Genomic DNA, 15734 nt, shown 5'->3' with positions numbered 1-15734 from the left:
CATTTCTTGTTAACATTTCAATATTGATTAAACATTTCTTTAACATGCCAGTTAGAGCATTGCTCCTCAAGAATATCTCCAAAATAAAATTCTGTGTAATGAATTCAAGGTATAATTTGACGGGTTAGAGGGGAGGAATGTTAACATGTCAACATAATCCAGAGTCAGGCTTGCCCTTTTCTTCGTTACAATATTTCCAGCATCTGAAAAAAGACATTCTGATGGAGTGGAGGTTGCAGGCACTGATAAGTAGGATCTGGCTAGAACAGCCAGGGTGGGGAACCTTTCTGCATTTTCCCCTCTACCACTGAAGTGGGCTAGCATCCCTTGGAATTCAGTTCTCCACAAAATTCAAAAGAACCTCGTTTCTCACTGTTTCAATCTCACCACTGTGCTCCTGGCTAATGTCCTTCTCGTTGCTGCCCTCCCCCTCAGAGTCCGAGCCAAGCAAAGTGTCCAGCACAGACCTGGAGGTGTTCTTTTGCTGGGGACTGGCTGAGTGCTCCTGCTCAATGCCTGCCAGTTGTTGCTTGGCTCTTTGGATATCAAGGCCAAGAGCCTGAATTCTTACTTGCACCTTCAGAGGATCATCGGGTGACAGGAACTTCAACTTGTGAAAGCCGTGATCGAGGGCGGCAGAAATGATGGACACATTTTGTCCATCCTCTTTGAAAGCAGACCCAGACTCCCACCTTGATTCCATCTGTTGTTCTGCAGCAATCTGAAATGAGTTCACAGCAGCAGACTCGTATGATGTTTTCTTGATGGATTTCTGGAGACCCTTTAGCAGTGGAGGTAGAACAGAGATTGTAACATAGGCCTCTCCACTAAACAGTGGCCTGTTCAAAGGACATGAGGACCTTCTCCAGTTCTTCCAGTAAAGTCCACTGGTCACTTTTCAGATCCAGGTAGTGCTTCCCACGCTGTGTGACTTCTGAGTCTGAAAGGGTTGCGACCATCAGCCACCACTGTTCTAAAAGGCGATTTACCATATCTTAGGAACTGTTCCATCTAACAGAGACATCCTGGATCAATTCAGCTCAGCTGTACCCCATTGTTTTTTTACTGGCTGAGCTTGCTGCTAGTCAGCTCACTCTTCTTGAAATGTTTTCCAAGGCACCGTGCAGCCCCGAGTGTCTTGGATTCTTCTCCAAGGCATGGTTGACCACCAACTGAAGTGTATGGCCAGCACAACGATGTGACGCTACCCCAAGTTTCTCCTCTAGAATGCAAAGAGCTGCAACAGCAATGGCAGCATTATCATGCACAATCACCAGTATATAATCTCGAAGGGAGATATCGAATTTCTCTGCCACCACCTCCGACCAAGAGGCAATATTTTCAGCAGTGTGGCACTCCAAAAGCGGCATTGTAGTTAAGCTGAATGAGGTCAGCTCCCAATTTCCATTTATAGAATGACAGGTGACACCTAAGTATGCCTCAGTGGCAACACTTGTCCAAGCATCAGCACTGAGTGATAGTTTGGAGGTGCTTTTTTTAGTTCACTTTTTACTTTGGCCATGGTAGCCACATACTTCTTTTCCATCAAGTCAGTGACATGGCACCTGGATGGGTAGGTGTATCCTGAATGGAAAGTGTTTACCATTTCACGGAAGCCTTTACCTTCAACAGTAGCAAGGGGCCTCATGTCCTTTACAATCATTGAGATGATGCTGTTTGTAAACATGCTAGCTTCCTGGGGTGTGCAAGGTTTCTTGTTCTTTTTATGGAAAAAATCCTCCAGACTGCTTTGTTTACTCCTGTAATGGAAAAAAAACATAAAGCACGTGAATATTCACAATAGCAAATCAGAAACATAGCATAGTCTAATAATTCACAGACCACACCATTGTTGTTATTATGATATATTTGATATTAGTATACTACAGCCATCTCAGAGGCTCAACTTCAAAAATAATTTCTGTAATTTAAATTGTCAGATGTCTAATGCGTGTTTACTACTTGGAACTGGTTGCTAGATTGTGGAATTTTGAAAGTAAATGGCTGCAGAACATGACAGACGGTAAAGTCTTTTGTGTCATACTTAACCAACGACACAGGAGTGTAAGCAAACAGATTAGAAACATGTCGGGACTGTATCTCTGTAGTGATCAATAGACAATTTAACAGTCTAACATAACGTTTACTCAGAGAGTAGGACCTTTGGTTTACCACTAAGACACATTCTGTGTCAATGCTTGATAAACGAACATTCCAGGGTGGAAAAGGAGGAAAGTCAACAGGACTTACAGTGTTTTGCTGCCATCCTGACACAGAGCTCCACGGTGTGTTCTCTTTAAATGTTCGTTCATTGGTGTCGTACTTATGTGATACACCAAATTAATTTTGCAATGTCTGCAAACTACCACATCACTAGAAGGGTTAAAAGTGAAAAATCCCACACTTTTGAAGACCGTGTGCATGATTTTTTTGGTATTTGTTGCACCTCAGTGCAACTCCTGCGGTTGCTGCATGCCGCCGCCATTGTTGTTGATATTTTCAGCCTCAAAAGGGTCCTACCACTATTATTTGCCTTTTGGGACGACGCGTCAACGCAAATTATTCATGTCGACGAATCGCTGTCCCAGCCCTAACCTTAAATAATACCAAATCAATACTCTTTAAAGAAGTGATGATGCATTATCAACTTCCTCAGGAAGAGATTTGGGATGCAGCCAGTTTAAGCACCTTTTATAACTGGACAGAGTGTTGGAGCTGAAGCCAAGTTCATTCCCATGAAAGCTGCTCAGTGGTGGTTTGAAGCTCGACTTCCTGGGTATGAAAAGACCTGGATCACTGACCGAGCCGGCTAACTACCGGATTACTGCCCAGCAGGGACGTGCACAGACATTTGGAGGGGCTATTGCTCTAACCTGGAAAAAGGGCACCGTGCCACCACGCAGGTTTTGAACCACAGCTGTGCTAATTCAAACAGCCTAAACACAGTGAAAGCACCTTCAGTCTCATTCAGAGTTTAATAAACACTTTTAGAACCTTTCAAGACTCTCACCATGTTCAGGGCAGTTAGTCAGAAGCACTCAGGTGAAGTTGGAATGATAAAAGTAGAATCTCACCTGTAGAATCTGACAAAAAGGCCTCAGTATCAGCTCTCATATAAAGTCTATGACACATTCATTCCGCATATATAGTTTACGTTTCCTGTAAGTGTCCAATTTGTGTGGGTTTTTTTTTAAGTCAACAGTTGAGGTATTGTTGTGCCTTTAGTATCGTTTGTCTTCGGGCACCGTGGCAACAATCACATCTTTACTGCCAAAATCCCAGAAGGCTGTCATGGGGAACGCCATGTTAGAGAAGACAACCGGGTACTCAAAGAAAGCAAACAGAGTGTAGACACCCGTTTCACAGAACATGTTGTGTCGTCTGAAGAAGTACGTAACTGCCAGACAACAGCCGATGTTAAACAGGAAGAGACGCAGCTTCCAATGGTATGATGTCCTTTCTTCTGGGTTCACATAGTTCCAGACTGACAAACGTTTCTCCAGAGGGGCAGCTCAGCTACTAAGGGCAAACGGGCTGTTGCCCGAGCAACAATAGCCCGTACCTGTGCACGTCCGTGCTGCTCGGCTTACTTGAAGGGGGATAAAATAATTGAATCATGCAGCTCTTCCGGACTTTCCAAATGTTATTGGACCGAATTGCACAAAGTATGACAGTGAAATTAGTAATTTTGCAGAGGTTTGGACACTCAATAATTTATCCAACATTTTACAGATGCTTATATCTTAATGAGTCTATTGTTGGTTCTCTTCTGTTACAACTGTTTCCAGCACATTTGTAACTTGGAAAAATTTACAACGCAACGCTTTCACAGACAGACTGCTTTTCCTGCGGGAGGTGGGAATAGGGTCCATAGGCAAATTTTAGCAAGTCGACACGCATTTAAAAAAACCTGTGTAGATCCGCTCAGTTTGGTGGGAAAGCAGTATTAGAAGAACACTGACAAGAATACATTTGAAAGACAGGACAGAAGGCTTTACTAGTTAATACCATAAACAGAGACTTTGCACTAACACTGATGATTTAAACTCGACACTGACTGCACAACGTCTACCATTCCTCTGTCGTTAAATGCTGAAAAGAAACATAAAGCACCAAGTGGTTGTACTTGAAATCAGTAAGGGCCTTCAAATACTCTAATCAGGTCTGTTAAATAAGGGTGTGCCTGTTCAGTTTCAACACCAACAGAGACAAGGTTCTAGTGGACCCAGAGTATGTGTGTGTGTGTGTTTTGTGTGAGTGTTGCGTGTTTGTGTGTGTGGGTGGGGCCAAGTGTTTATGGCCAGTGTTTGTTGGACTCTGACAGCAGGCATTGCTCAACACAATTAGTGTTGAATGACATCACATACACACACAAGGAGGGTAGGGTTATGACTATATATATATTTACATAGATAGATAGATAGATATAAATATGGATAGATAGATAGATAGATAGATAGATAGATAGATAGATAGATAGATAGATAGATAGATAGATAGATCAATTTAATCAATTTAGAAATGGTTCAATAAACTCTGACCTAAATTTATGTGATGTCAATATAAGTCTTTAGTATTGGTAATCTTTTAGTATGCTTTGGGCTCTATTCTCTTATTTTTTTTATTTTTTTGGTATTGTTTTATATTTGAATCAATACCACCCTAACCAAAACCTTAATATATGACCCTAACAATTCTTGGGGTGCCTGACTTTCCTGTATTTATTATTTTTTCCTTACCTTTTCTACCAGTGAGCATCAAGTGCCATATATAATTTGATTCTTAAGACTGAACCTTCAGATTCAGTCTGAAATGAAAGTGACAATTTTACATATGCTTTTTTGGAGACCAATGGGTAAATTACCAATATTGTTTTAAAAATGCTGGTCAAAATTTGGTGGTTTTTTTTTTACTGTGAACTTTTTCATTATAAAAACAAGTGTAATCCTATATTTCATTACTGACCATGTTGATACAGAGTACACTAAAGCAGCGGTATTTCAGAGAAATATATTTTCCATTGAACAATAAGGACAAAAGTAGCTTGGCTACAATCATTGCTCATTGGCTCAGAGTAAGAAACTATGCTATTGCAAATAAATGCTGCATAACACAATGGCATGATCATGTTCACCACAAAACCCCTGAAAGCCCAAACAAGACATGTCTGATACCAATGAAAGGCTCTGAAACGAGTATTAACACTATAAAGGATCAGCAGTTCAAAACGTATCAGACTTTTTAGAACAATAGCTATTTTGTAGCTTTGTGGCTTACTGGGTTTTATTAACATACATAAAACATGCGTAACAAAGGTCTTCTACATAATGCTTCCTCTTTGCCCTCTCTGTAGACATACCAGTAAGAATGCATTTATTTATCAGTTTTTTAAAACCAAACCTGTTGAAGCCAAAACAATGAGGGAAAAATCTCTCCAAGCCTAAGTGCAGGGACATCATTGGCTGACCCTTGCACTATTTCCTGAGTTCATACATTCACAAGTACACTGCACACTGAGGGATTGGTCATGAACAAGAGCATAAACCTTACTATAAACATGTTGATCTTTGATCCCTCTAATCCAAGGAATACTGTCACCTTGAGCTCAAATGCTGTACAAAATGTCACTGTGTGGTGGTTCTTTGGTAAACTACACTGTGTGTCAAACCAACCCAGACAAGTTTCCACCTTCTTCCAGTTCCTCCAATTCTGTCTCTGCTGATATCTATCTTCTACTACTACTACTACTAATCGAATTGTCCGATTAAAACGGAATCTATTTTCTAACACAGAATATCGTGGAATTTGACATAATTTCACTGAAATTCTCTTTTCTTGTGGAAGAGAAACGTATGTCTGGGGAAAAGTGCACGGAGGGAAGCAAATCTGGGTGGCCCACTCCACAGACTTGACCCCCGTCAAAGCCATGTAAGCATGGCAAAGCGGCTGCCTACGGCTCCGTCTTCTTCAGCCAAAAAACTGAGAAACTTGCCCTTAACCCCTGAGTACAGAGCCGAGCAGTTCCTAAACGACTTGTATGTGTCAGGTGAACTGTTGTTTGCAAAGAAGCAGACCTGAGAAATCATAATTGAAGATGTTATGCGTGAGAGTTATCCACCCTTTCTGATTCATATTATCGGCATAATACCAGAGTGACTGGTAACTGCTGCTAACAGTAGCTGCTGTTAGCTAGTTAGCCCTGTCACATTATGTAATAACGCCCCATAATGTAATAATGTAATACATTTTCAATTCATTATGTAATAACAGCGCATTTTGTAATAATCTCCCACATTTTGTAATGAAAGTCTTGAATGCAATATGTTTTTGTTTTGTTTTGCAGCATTTTGTAATAAGTTCTTACATATTGCATCAGTAATTACAAAATGCAGGTGCTGCACTTTTGTTATCAAGAAAATGTAACAATTTGGTGCATTATGTAATAAAACACCAAAATGGATGTCTTCATTAGAAGAAAACATTATACCATCAGAACGACATTGACTTTAAGCATATGAATACATTTTAAAAACTAGTAGGATGTATCATTGGTCAAATCTAAATTAAATATTTGAATTCATAGAGAATGTGTTTGAAAGCTCATAGAGACAAAAACTGCACTAAATGAGTGTTACTGGCACGAACATTATTGGTGCATTGAAATGTTGGAAGACATACACACATGCAATCTGGATTATGTTATGCAAATATTATACGTGATAGAAAGCAGACAAAACACGAAAACAAATATGGAACAGAAATTGTAACAAATTTTGCCTGGACTGGGGGTTAAGAGGACAGGGGAAGGGTTGGTGTTTTCACTGCTAGCTGGTTAGTATGCTAACTTGACATAACGTCTCGAGTATACTTTTTCATTCTGTCGGTCATCTTTGCTAATTTTTTTCAGAACAATTTTGGTATGCAAACATTTACTGGATCTGCCTGAGAGCTGACTTTTATTCAATGAAACACAAATGAAACCCATAAAAACACAAAATATACTACTGTATGAAGACATGATGAAGTCAAAATGTTTTTGATGCACTTTAACGTACACTCTAAGAAGTGATTCATGGGGTTAGTAAGTATAGCTCAAAATCAAGAGCTTTTACTACATAAAAAACTAATTTGTTATGTGTATTATAATGAGTTTATAACTTCATTTGATAGGTTGGTCTAAATTGAAATAAATAAAATAGTCTTAACTCAATAATACATGAATTTTCATCATACAATTCTGCCTTAACTTAACACAGAGATGTATTCAGTTAACACAACTTAAAAATCTGTATCCGTGTTTGTTAAAGCTGAGCATAAGGCTGACCTGCTTTAACGCGAACAGACCATGCGGCATGCCTGTTGGAGGCATAAGGTTGGAAGACACGACTTAGCAGAGCACAGAGTTGGAAAAACACGGTTTGCAAACTTTACGGATTGGTGAGTACGATTTTGACTCGTTTTATTCACAACAGCTAATAACTGCATCAGCAGACAGTACAAGAAATCGTTTTACACAACATTAGATGCTTTTTCTCGGTCAGCAGTGGTAATGTGTAAGCTAGCAGTAATGGTAGTAATTTGGTCTAACATTAGTGTTTAAGTTTTGTTTTATGGTGTCCATCCATCCATCTTCTTCCGCGTCCTCATTGAACTGGCACCTTATCGTGGTGGAGGGATTTGGGCACCTGAATGATCCTAGGAGCTACGTTGTCCAGGGCTTAATGCCCCTGGTAGGGTCTCCCAAGGCAAACAGGTCCTAGGTGATAGGTCAGACTAAGAAGGGTTCGAAAGCCCCTAATGAATATGAAACCAACAAGGAAGTTTACGTCGCCCGGAATAGCGTCACCGGGCCCCACCCTGGAGCCAGGCCTTGGGTTGGGGCTCGCAGGCGAGCGCCTGGTGGCCAGGTCTTTGCCCACGGGACCTGGCCGGGCTCAGCCCGAACGAGCGATGTGGGCCCGCCCTCCAGTAGGCTCACCCCCCGCAGGAGGTTTCATAATGGGCCGGTGCAGTGTGATTTGGTGGCAGTCATGGGCGGGGGCCCCGACGACCCAATCCCCAGACAGTGACTCTAGCCATGGGGACATGGAATGTCACCTCGCTGGGGGAGAAAGAGCCTGAGCTAGTGCGGGAGGTTGAGAGGTACCGGCTAGAGATAGTCGGGCTCACCTCCAAGTACAGTCTGGGCTCTGGAACCCAACTCCTTGAGAGAGGCTGGACTCTCTTCTACTCTGGAGTTGCGGGCTGTGAGAGGCGGCGAGCTGGTGTGGGCTTGCTTATAGCTCCCCAGCTCAGCCGCCATCTGTTGGAGTTTACCCTGGTAAACGAGAGGGTCGCCTCCCTGCGCCTTCTAGTTGGGGATAGTTCTCTCACTGTTGTCTCGGCTTACCGGCCGAACAGCAGTGCAGAGAAGAGCCCTGCGCAGGACTGTTTTCTTCATCCCGCTCCTGCCCGCTCCCGCTGAATTTCTGACCATTACTGCCCGCACCCGCAACGTGTGTGTTACACTCCCGCCCGCTCCCGCAATGTGTATGTCCACTCCCACCCGCACCTGCAAAACTCTGAGAATTTATGCCCGCACAATAATAGAGATGCATTGATTTTGTGTCTTCTCCTGTCCCGCAGGAGGAAACACGTCATTTTATGGCCAATTAATAAAGACACTCATGGGGTTGTTTGTTTCGTTTCCCTGGGCTGCGTGTCTTTTGACGCACTGGTCAGGAATAGCACTCCTATTTCGTTGTTTTCATTTAGTTTTTAATGAAATAAAGGCTGTTTCATATTCTATTCTCCTCCTCTGTATTTTATTTATTTTTCTACCTTTATATAATCACGCAGTGATTGAGGTTAAGGTCTCTTTTCTAAGACAGACCTGAATAAGAAACAATAATGAGAACACAATCAGCAGATAGACAACGGTACACAATAAATTCAAATATCACTTTGTTTTATCAAAACTTTGCACCGTCACACAATTGAGAAGCTTTTCCAAATGGCAGACTTGCCTTGCTTATTTTTTCTGTTGTAGAGACCTTGTTTTAGCTTTTTTTCTACTTCATTTGTTGACTCTGTCATCCTGTCGCTCCCGCAGTGTTTGTTTTAGCCGCCCGTTCCCGCCCGCAGCAAAGTTCAAACCGCCCGCTCCCACGAGATTTGGGTTGGGTCCGGCGGGACCCAGCGGGACCCAATCCCAATGCAGCCCTCTGGTGCAGAGTACCTGGCCTTCTTGGAGTCTCTGGGAGGGGTACTGGAGAGTGCTCCAACTGGGGACTCTTTCGTTCTACTGGGGGACTTCAACGCCCACGTGGGCAGCAACAGTGTTAACTGGAGGGGCATGATCGGCCTCCCCGATCTGAACCCGAGTGGTGTTTTGTTACTGGACTTCTCAGTTTGTCCATAACAAACACCATGTTCAAGCATAAGGGCATCCATATGTGCACTTGGCACCAGGATGCCCTAAGGTGGAAGTCAATGGTCAGCTTTGTAGTTATGTCATCTGACCTCCGGCCATATGTATTGGACACTCGGGTGAAGAGAGGGGCTGAGCTGTCAACTGATCACCACCTGGTGGTGAGTTGGATCCGCTGGCAGGGGAGAAAGCTGGACAGACATGGCAGACCCAAACACATTGTGAGGGTCTGCTGGGAACGTCTGCCGGAACCCTCTGTCAGGGAGGTCTTTAACTCCCACCTCCGGGAGAGCTTTGACCAGATCCCAAGGGAGGCTGGGGACATTGAGTCCTAATGGACCATGTTCTCCACTTCCATTGTTGACGCGGCTGTCCAGAGTTGTGGCCATAAGGTCTCCGGTGCCTGTCATGGCGGGCAGGGCTGCCCTTTGTCACCGCTTCTGTTCCTCATTTTTATGGACAGAATTCCTAGGCGCATCCAGGGGCCGGAGGGGGTCTGGTTCGGGAGCCGCTGGATTTCATCTCTGCTTTTTGCAGATGATGTTGTCTTGTTGGCTCCTTCGAGCCAGGACCTCCAGCATGTCCTGGGGCGGTTTGCAGCCGAGTGTAAAGCGGCTGGGATGAGAATCCAAGTCCAAGGCCATGGTTCTCGACCGTAAAAAGGTGGCCTGCTTGCTCCGGGTTGGGGGAGAGTTCCTGCCTCAAGTGGAGGAGTTTAAGTATCTTGGGGTCTTGTTCACGAGTGAGGGAAGGATGGAGCATGAGATTGACAGGCGGATCGGTGCAGCGGCCGCAGTAATGCGTGGTGAAGGTCTACATACCTACCCTCACCTCATGCCATGAACTTTGGGTCATGACCGAAAGAATAAGATCCCGGATACAAGCGGCCGAAATGAGTTTCCTGCGCAGGGTGGCGGGGCGAGATAGGGTGAAGAGCTCTGTCACCCGGGAGGAGCTCGGAGTAGAGCCGTTGCTCCTCCACATCGAGAGGAGCCAGCTGAGGTGGCTCGGGCATCAAGCCACCTTTTTCTGGTCGAGAACCATGGCCTCGGATTTGGAGGTGCTGATTCTCATCCCAGCCACTTCACACTCGGCTGCAAACCGCCCCAGGACATGCTGGAGGTCCTGGCTCGAAGGAGCCAACAAGGCCACATCATCCGCGAAAAGCAGGGATGAGATCCAGTGGCTCCCGAACCACATCCCTCCGGCCCTTGGCTGCACCTAGAAATTCTGTCCAAAAAAATAATGAACAGAACCGGTGACAAAGGGCAGCCCTGCCGGAGTCCAACATGCACTGGGAACAGGTCTGACTTACTGCCGGCAATGCGAACCAAGCTCCTGCTCCGGTCGTACAGGGACCGTACAGCCCTTAACAGAGGGCCTCCGACCGCGTACTCCCGGAGCACCTCCCACAGAATGCCACGAGGGACACGGTCGAATGCCTTCTCCAAGTCCACAAAATACATGTGGACTGGTTGGGCAAACTCCCATGAACCCTCGAGCACCCTGCGGAGGGTATAAAGCTGGTCCAGTGTTCCACGGCCAGGACGAAAACCGCATTGTTCCTCCTGAATCCGAGGTTCGACTATCGGCCGAATTCTCCTCTCCATTACCCTGGAATAGACTTTCCCAGGGAGGCTGAGGAGTGTGATCCCCCGATAGTTGGAACACACCCTCCGGTCCCCCTTTTTAAATAGGGGGACCACCACCCCGGTCTGCCAGTCCAGAAGCACTGTCCCCGACTGCCACGCAATGCTGCAGAGACGTGTCAGCCAAGACAGCCCCACAACATCCAGAGACTTGAGGTACTCAGGGCGGATCTCATCCACCCCCGGTGCTTTGCCACCGAGGAGCTTCCGGACTACCTCAGTGACTTCGGCTTGGGTGATGGATGGGTCAACCTCTGAGTCCCCAGCCTCTGCTTCCTCTATGGAAGGTGTGTCAGTGGGATTGAGGAGATCCTCGAAGTAATGTCCCCAGCCTCCCTCGGGATCTGGTCAAACCTCTCCCGGAGGTGGGAGTTAAAGCTCTCCCTGGCAGAGGGTTCTGCCAGACATTCCCAGCAGACCCTCACGATACGTTTGGGTCCGCCAGGTCTGTCTGGCTTCCTCCCCCGCCAGCGGATCCAACTCACCACCAGGTGGTGATCAGTTGACAGCTCAGCCCCTCTCTTCACCCGAGTGTCCAAGACATACGGCCGGAGGTCAGATGATACGACCACAAAGTCGATCATTGATCTCCGGCATAGGGTGTCCTGGTGCCACGTGCACATATGGACACCCTTATGCTTGAACATGGTGTTCGTTATGGACAAACCGCGGGCAACTCCAGAGTAGAAGAGAGTCCAGCCTCTCTCAGGGAGTTGTGTTCCAGAGCCCAGACTGTGCGTGGAGGTGAGCCTGACTATTTCTAGCCGGTACCGCTCAACCTGCTCGTTCGGGCTGTGCCCGGCCGGGTCCCATGGGCAAAGACCCGGTCACCAGGCGCTCGCCTGCGAGCCCCAACCCCAGGCCTGGCTCCAGGGTGGGGCCCCGGTGACGCCGATCCGGGCGACGTGCACGTCCTTGTTGTTCTTTCTGTCATCAGTCATTAGTCACCTCAATACATTTAAGTTAATTTCTATTTAATTTGTGTACATTTTACTTATTTACATAAAAGAAACACTGTTTTTGGTAGTAAAATAAAAGTAAAAGGTAAAAAAAACTGGATACCCAAAAATTAAAACGGAAAAAAACGGATTTACCAAAAATTAAAACGGAAAAAACAAGAATTTGGGAAAAAATAAAACAGATTTTTGGGGAAAAAATAAAACGGATTTTATAGGGCCCTATATCCGTCCTTTAAAGGAGACATGGCCATGTGTCCTGACCATTAGACCGATCCTTTGCTAAACCCGACACACAATCTGAACAAAACTACTAGATTAATTTAAGAACATTCACTCTACATCATGTCACTTTGTCATGTGAAAAACCTCTTGTCAACCACTCAACACACAAGTTTTGACAGCAGCTGCCATGAAAGCAGCTCATCAGGAGCAATACACTGCCATGTGGTATTTCTGTGCTCAGCCATATACATTTAAACACCAATGACAGCCATAATGAGTGATCTGGCGTTCAGTATCTAGCCCTGAAAGGACACTCTCTGGCTACCACCAACCTTCCAACTGGTAGATAACCTGCTCTACTTCCTGAACCAGAACCACAAAACCTTCTCTCCCTACGTATGAAAGAGCAGGACACAATTCAGCACTCTGTTATTTTGAGCTATGAGGTCCTTTAAGCATGCTACTGGATTAATTAACTAATGAACAAGGTGGCTTTTCATTTTCGGGCTTCAAAATTTTAGTCTGTTGAACCTTTTCTGATCTCTTAATCAGCCAGTGTATGCCAGTCTCGGTATAATGTGGACCCTGTTACTGTTAATCCAGCATGACTCCAGAAGCTATTCTACAGCAACATTCATTCATGCTGAATGAATGTCAGCTAACTAGTTCAGTGTCAGTACACTTGTCCGTGTTTGCCATTGGTCATATGCTGCAGATACCTCCTGTTTTAGGTGAACAAGCTAATGGCTACACAAAGAAAACCTGGGTGGACTTCCAGTTGATAAACAGTTGATTGTGACTGTCAGGGTTAGTGAAGCCAGATATCCTGGGTATGCTGAACTTCCTTCATAGTACAGACCTCTAGTCTTTTTCTTGTTTTCTACTCTTTCACCCGAGTCATGTTAACTGCATCAACATCAATGCTAGCTCACTTCCTACACCTGACAAGTGTTTCCCACAGAGTGATCATTTACCTGTGGCTGGGTACTATTTTATACAGAAGATTATAGATTTTTTTTAGGTAAGCCTTGTTTTAGGTGATTAAATTTAGCTTTTTCTCTGGACCCCGTTCACTGCAGTACAAAGCTGAGCGTCTGGGCTGGAGCGGCTCTCGACTTCTCCAAACTGAGGCTGCGCTGATCTGTGATTACGGTAGGGAACAGATCGACTATAAATATGTACTTTATATGATCCCACTTCAAAAAACCCGAACTATCCCTTTAAGGTGTTGCTGTGATATGTTATTCACAAGAATGGGGCATCGTGTGGTCACAATGACCTTGATTGACCTTTGAGCTTTTGCCACCAAATATTGAATCATGGCTGTTGACGGTGCAGAGGCATAAAAAATGCTAAAATGGGTCACCAAATATACCTGGGTGGCCCGCCCAGGTAAAGTCCATGTACGGGATACACTGGTAGTTCAGTTGATTTGCATAAAAGGAAATCATTAGCTAGAGTGGCATTCAGTAGAGTGTATACATGAAGACCCCTGGATCTGTCCATTTGTCTGGATCCACACCAAAAGTTAATTGTGTCCCTTCTGGGCTGAGACCCATCCTCCATCCAACTTCATTGGAAATCTGTTCAGTAATTTTTGTGTAATCCTGTTGACAAACCAACCAACCACATACAAAGGTACTACATCAACTTATGTCAAATTTGTATAATTGTATAGGTGACTGATTATCTGAATTTAAAGTGACAAACTGGGAAAAAGAGCACCACCACAAGTACAGTGCCTGCAAGACGGAGCCTGTTGGTGATGTAGAAGTCACAGAAACATGTAATATGTATTTTTGATGTTTCAGTGTAATACATATCCAAAGATAGTGACAAAGGCCATTCATTATTCTCATCGCCATTTTCATATACTGAAGGGAGGTGTGCACTACTGCATGACCTAAACGCAGGCCTATGTTTGGGATACACAGTGTTGCAGAGGCTGAGCCAGTGGAAAAAGGAACTGATGAAATGAAACACTGCCATTATTCTCAAGGACCGCATGAAATTCTAGTAGCATCCTAGCGTCTTTGTCAGGGCAAGGTTATCACAGTAGGCTAAGTCAGAACGAGTACAGTTCTTTTTATCAACACAAGTGAAAAATGACTTAAAACACTTGCCGCAGACTAAAGCAAAGGATAAAAGATGGTGCATGACAGCAGCGGGGCACTTTTTCAAACCCACAATTGTAAAGATATGTTTTATTTCTTAAAAGAGTAAAAGAAATATCAGGTAATCGTGGCCTATTTAGGTGTAAATAACTTACTGTTCAAAAGCTTAACTTATGCAAAAAAAAATTACATGGGATAAGAAATTCAAACTTAAAATTTGGGCCATAACAAAAACTCAGATACAGTCTTTTTCCAAACCTGAATAAACAAGCTGTTCTCAGAGGAAAATAAGGTCCCAGAACGCTGTTTGATGCTAGAAAGGTGACATGGTCTGCCATAAACAAAATAAAACAGTTGGTCAGTTTCTTTTTTTCTTTTTTTTTCAGTTTTGTTTTTAATCGGAGGGTTTGTACAGTTTGTTTAGACATTAAAAAAAATGAAAAACAACATTGTGCACCTTTAATTTTCTTTAACAATTATAGAGACAGGCTTGTAACCTAGTTACCACCAGATTTCAGGAGCTCTACGACGCCTCAGGAGAGGACACACACACGGTATTAATGCTAATAAAATAAAAATGACATCAAGTATTTAATAATCCTTAACTTGTAGGAATGCTTCAGAAACATTCTGCAGTTATAATATTTTGATTATGCCCAGTTGAGTTTGATATTGGGCAGGTGTACAGAGGTGCAGTGCCACTCCTAGCTTATCTATGTCGAAACCTCAAGACGACCCGAACTACTTTCCCGTTACACTAGCACCAGTCTCCATTCAACAGGTGTCTGCTCCTGTTACAGCCAACCACCTGACTACTCACTGCTCATTAGCACGGGCTAGCTACTTACCCACAATAGTGTGCTTTAATTTTCACCAACTCCGAGTCCAAGTCCATTATGGATCCGTTTGACGCTAGCATATGCATTGAACTGTTAAGTGTACCTCCCTAGAAGCCCAACGGTAACGGGACTGGCCCAGATTAGCGGTGTCATCCGGTCATGTTGGAGGATAAAAGTTTACAGCCAGAGGTGACGTCTGATCCAACACTCCCGAAGGAAAACTTGTCGAGGTACTCTGAAGTTTCTTTCGTTTAGTCGACATAAGAGGTTCCTCTGGTGGATGACTTAATCAAGTAGCCCGGTTAACATCACCGTTTCCGGTTTCACGTCTCAAATTAAAACACATGCTGATTCTGTTGAGAGTCGGGCTTTTATTTTGTAACTGAAATCTCGTAACGCCTGATTCCGCGTGAGCGAGCTCTGGCTAGATTGACACAGTTTCTTGGCTCACTATGGTTACCGAGTCCAGATTCTCCTGTCCCCTTGGTTCTAACGGGGCCTGTCGACTGCCCCGGGGCAGAAGTGTGTGGTACGCAGGGAAG

The 15734-nt window shown here is 44.3% G+C and overlaps 1 protein-coding gene across 2 annotated transcripts in view; it reads right to left on the bottom strand.

Moving 5' to 3' along the window:
- prkcz (protein kinase C, zeta) overlaps window positions 1-15504 on the bottom strand; it is a 197049-nt gene extending 181545 nt beyond the window's left edge. The window contains exons 1-2 of one of the 2 annotated variants that reach the window (XM_030422233.1): window positions 15202-15503; window positions 1624-1760 (exon numbers count right to left, since the gene is read on the bottom strand). Coding sequence is in view for 1 of the 2 variants with exons in the window: in XM_030422231.1 (XP_030278091.1) it covers window positions 15202-15278 (77 nt within the window). In the remaining variant the exon portion in view is untranslated. Of the gene's footprint in view, window positions 1-1623; window positions 1761-15201 lie in introns of both variants that reach the window. The other variant, XM_030422231.1, reaches the window with a different exon arrangement.
- Window positions 15505-15734: the final 230 nt, after the last annotated feature.

This window comes from Sparus aurata, chromosome 7 (genome assembly GCF_900880675.1).
Source record: "Sparus aurata chromosome 7, fSpaAur1.1, whole genome shotgun sequence".
NCBI classification, from domain to species: Eukaryota; Metazoa; Chordata; class Actinopteri; order Spariformes; family Sparidae; genus Sparus; species Sparus aurata.
Note: the sequence above shows the minus strand (reverse complement) of the source record. Positions and strands in the feature narration are given on the sequence as shown.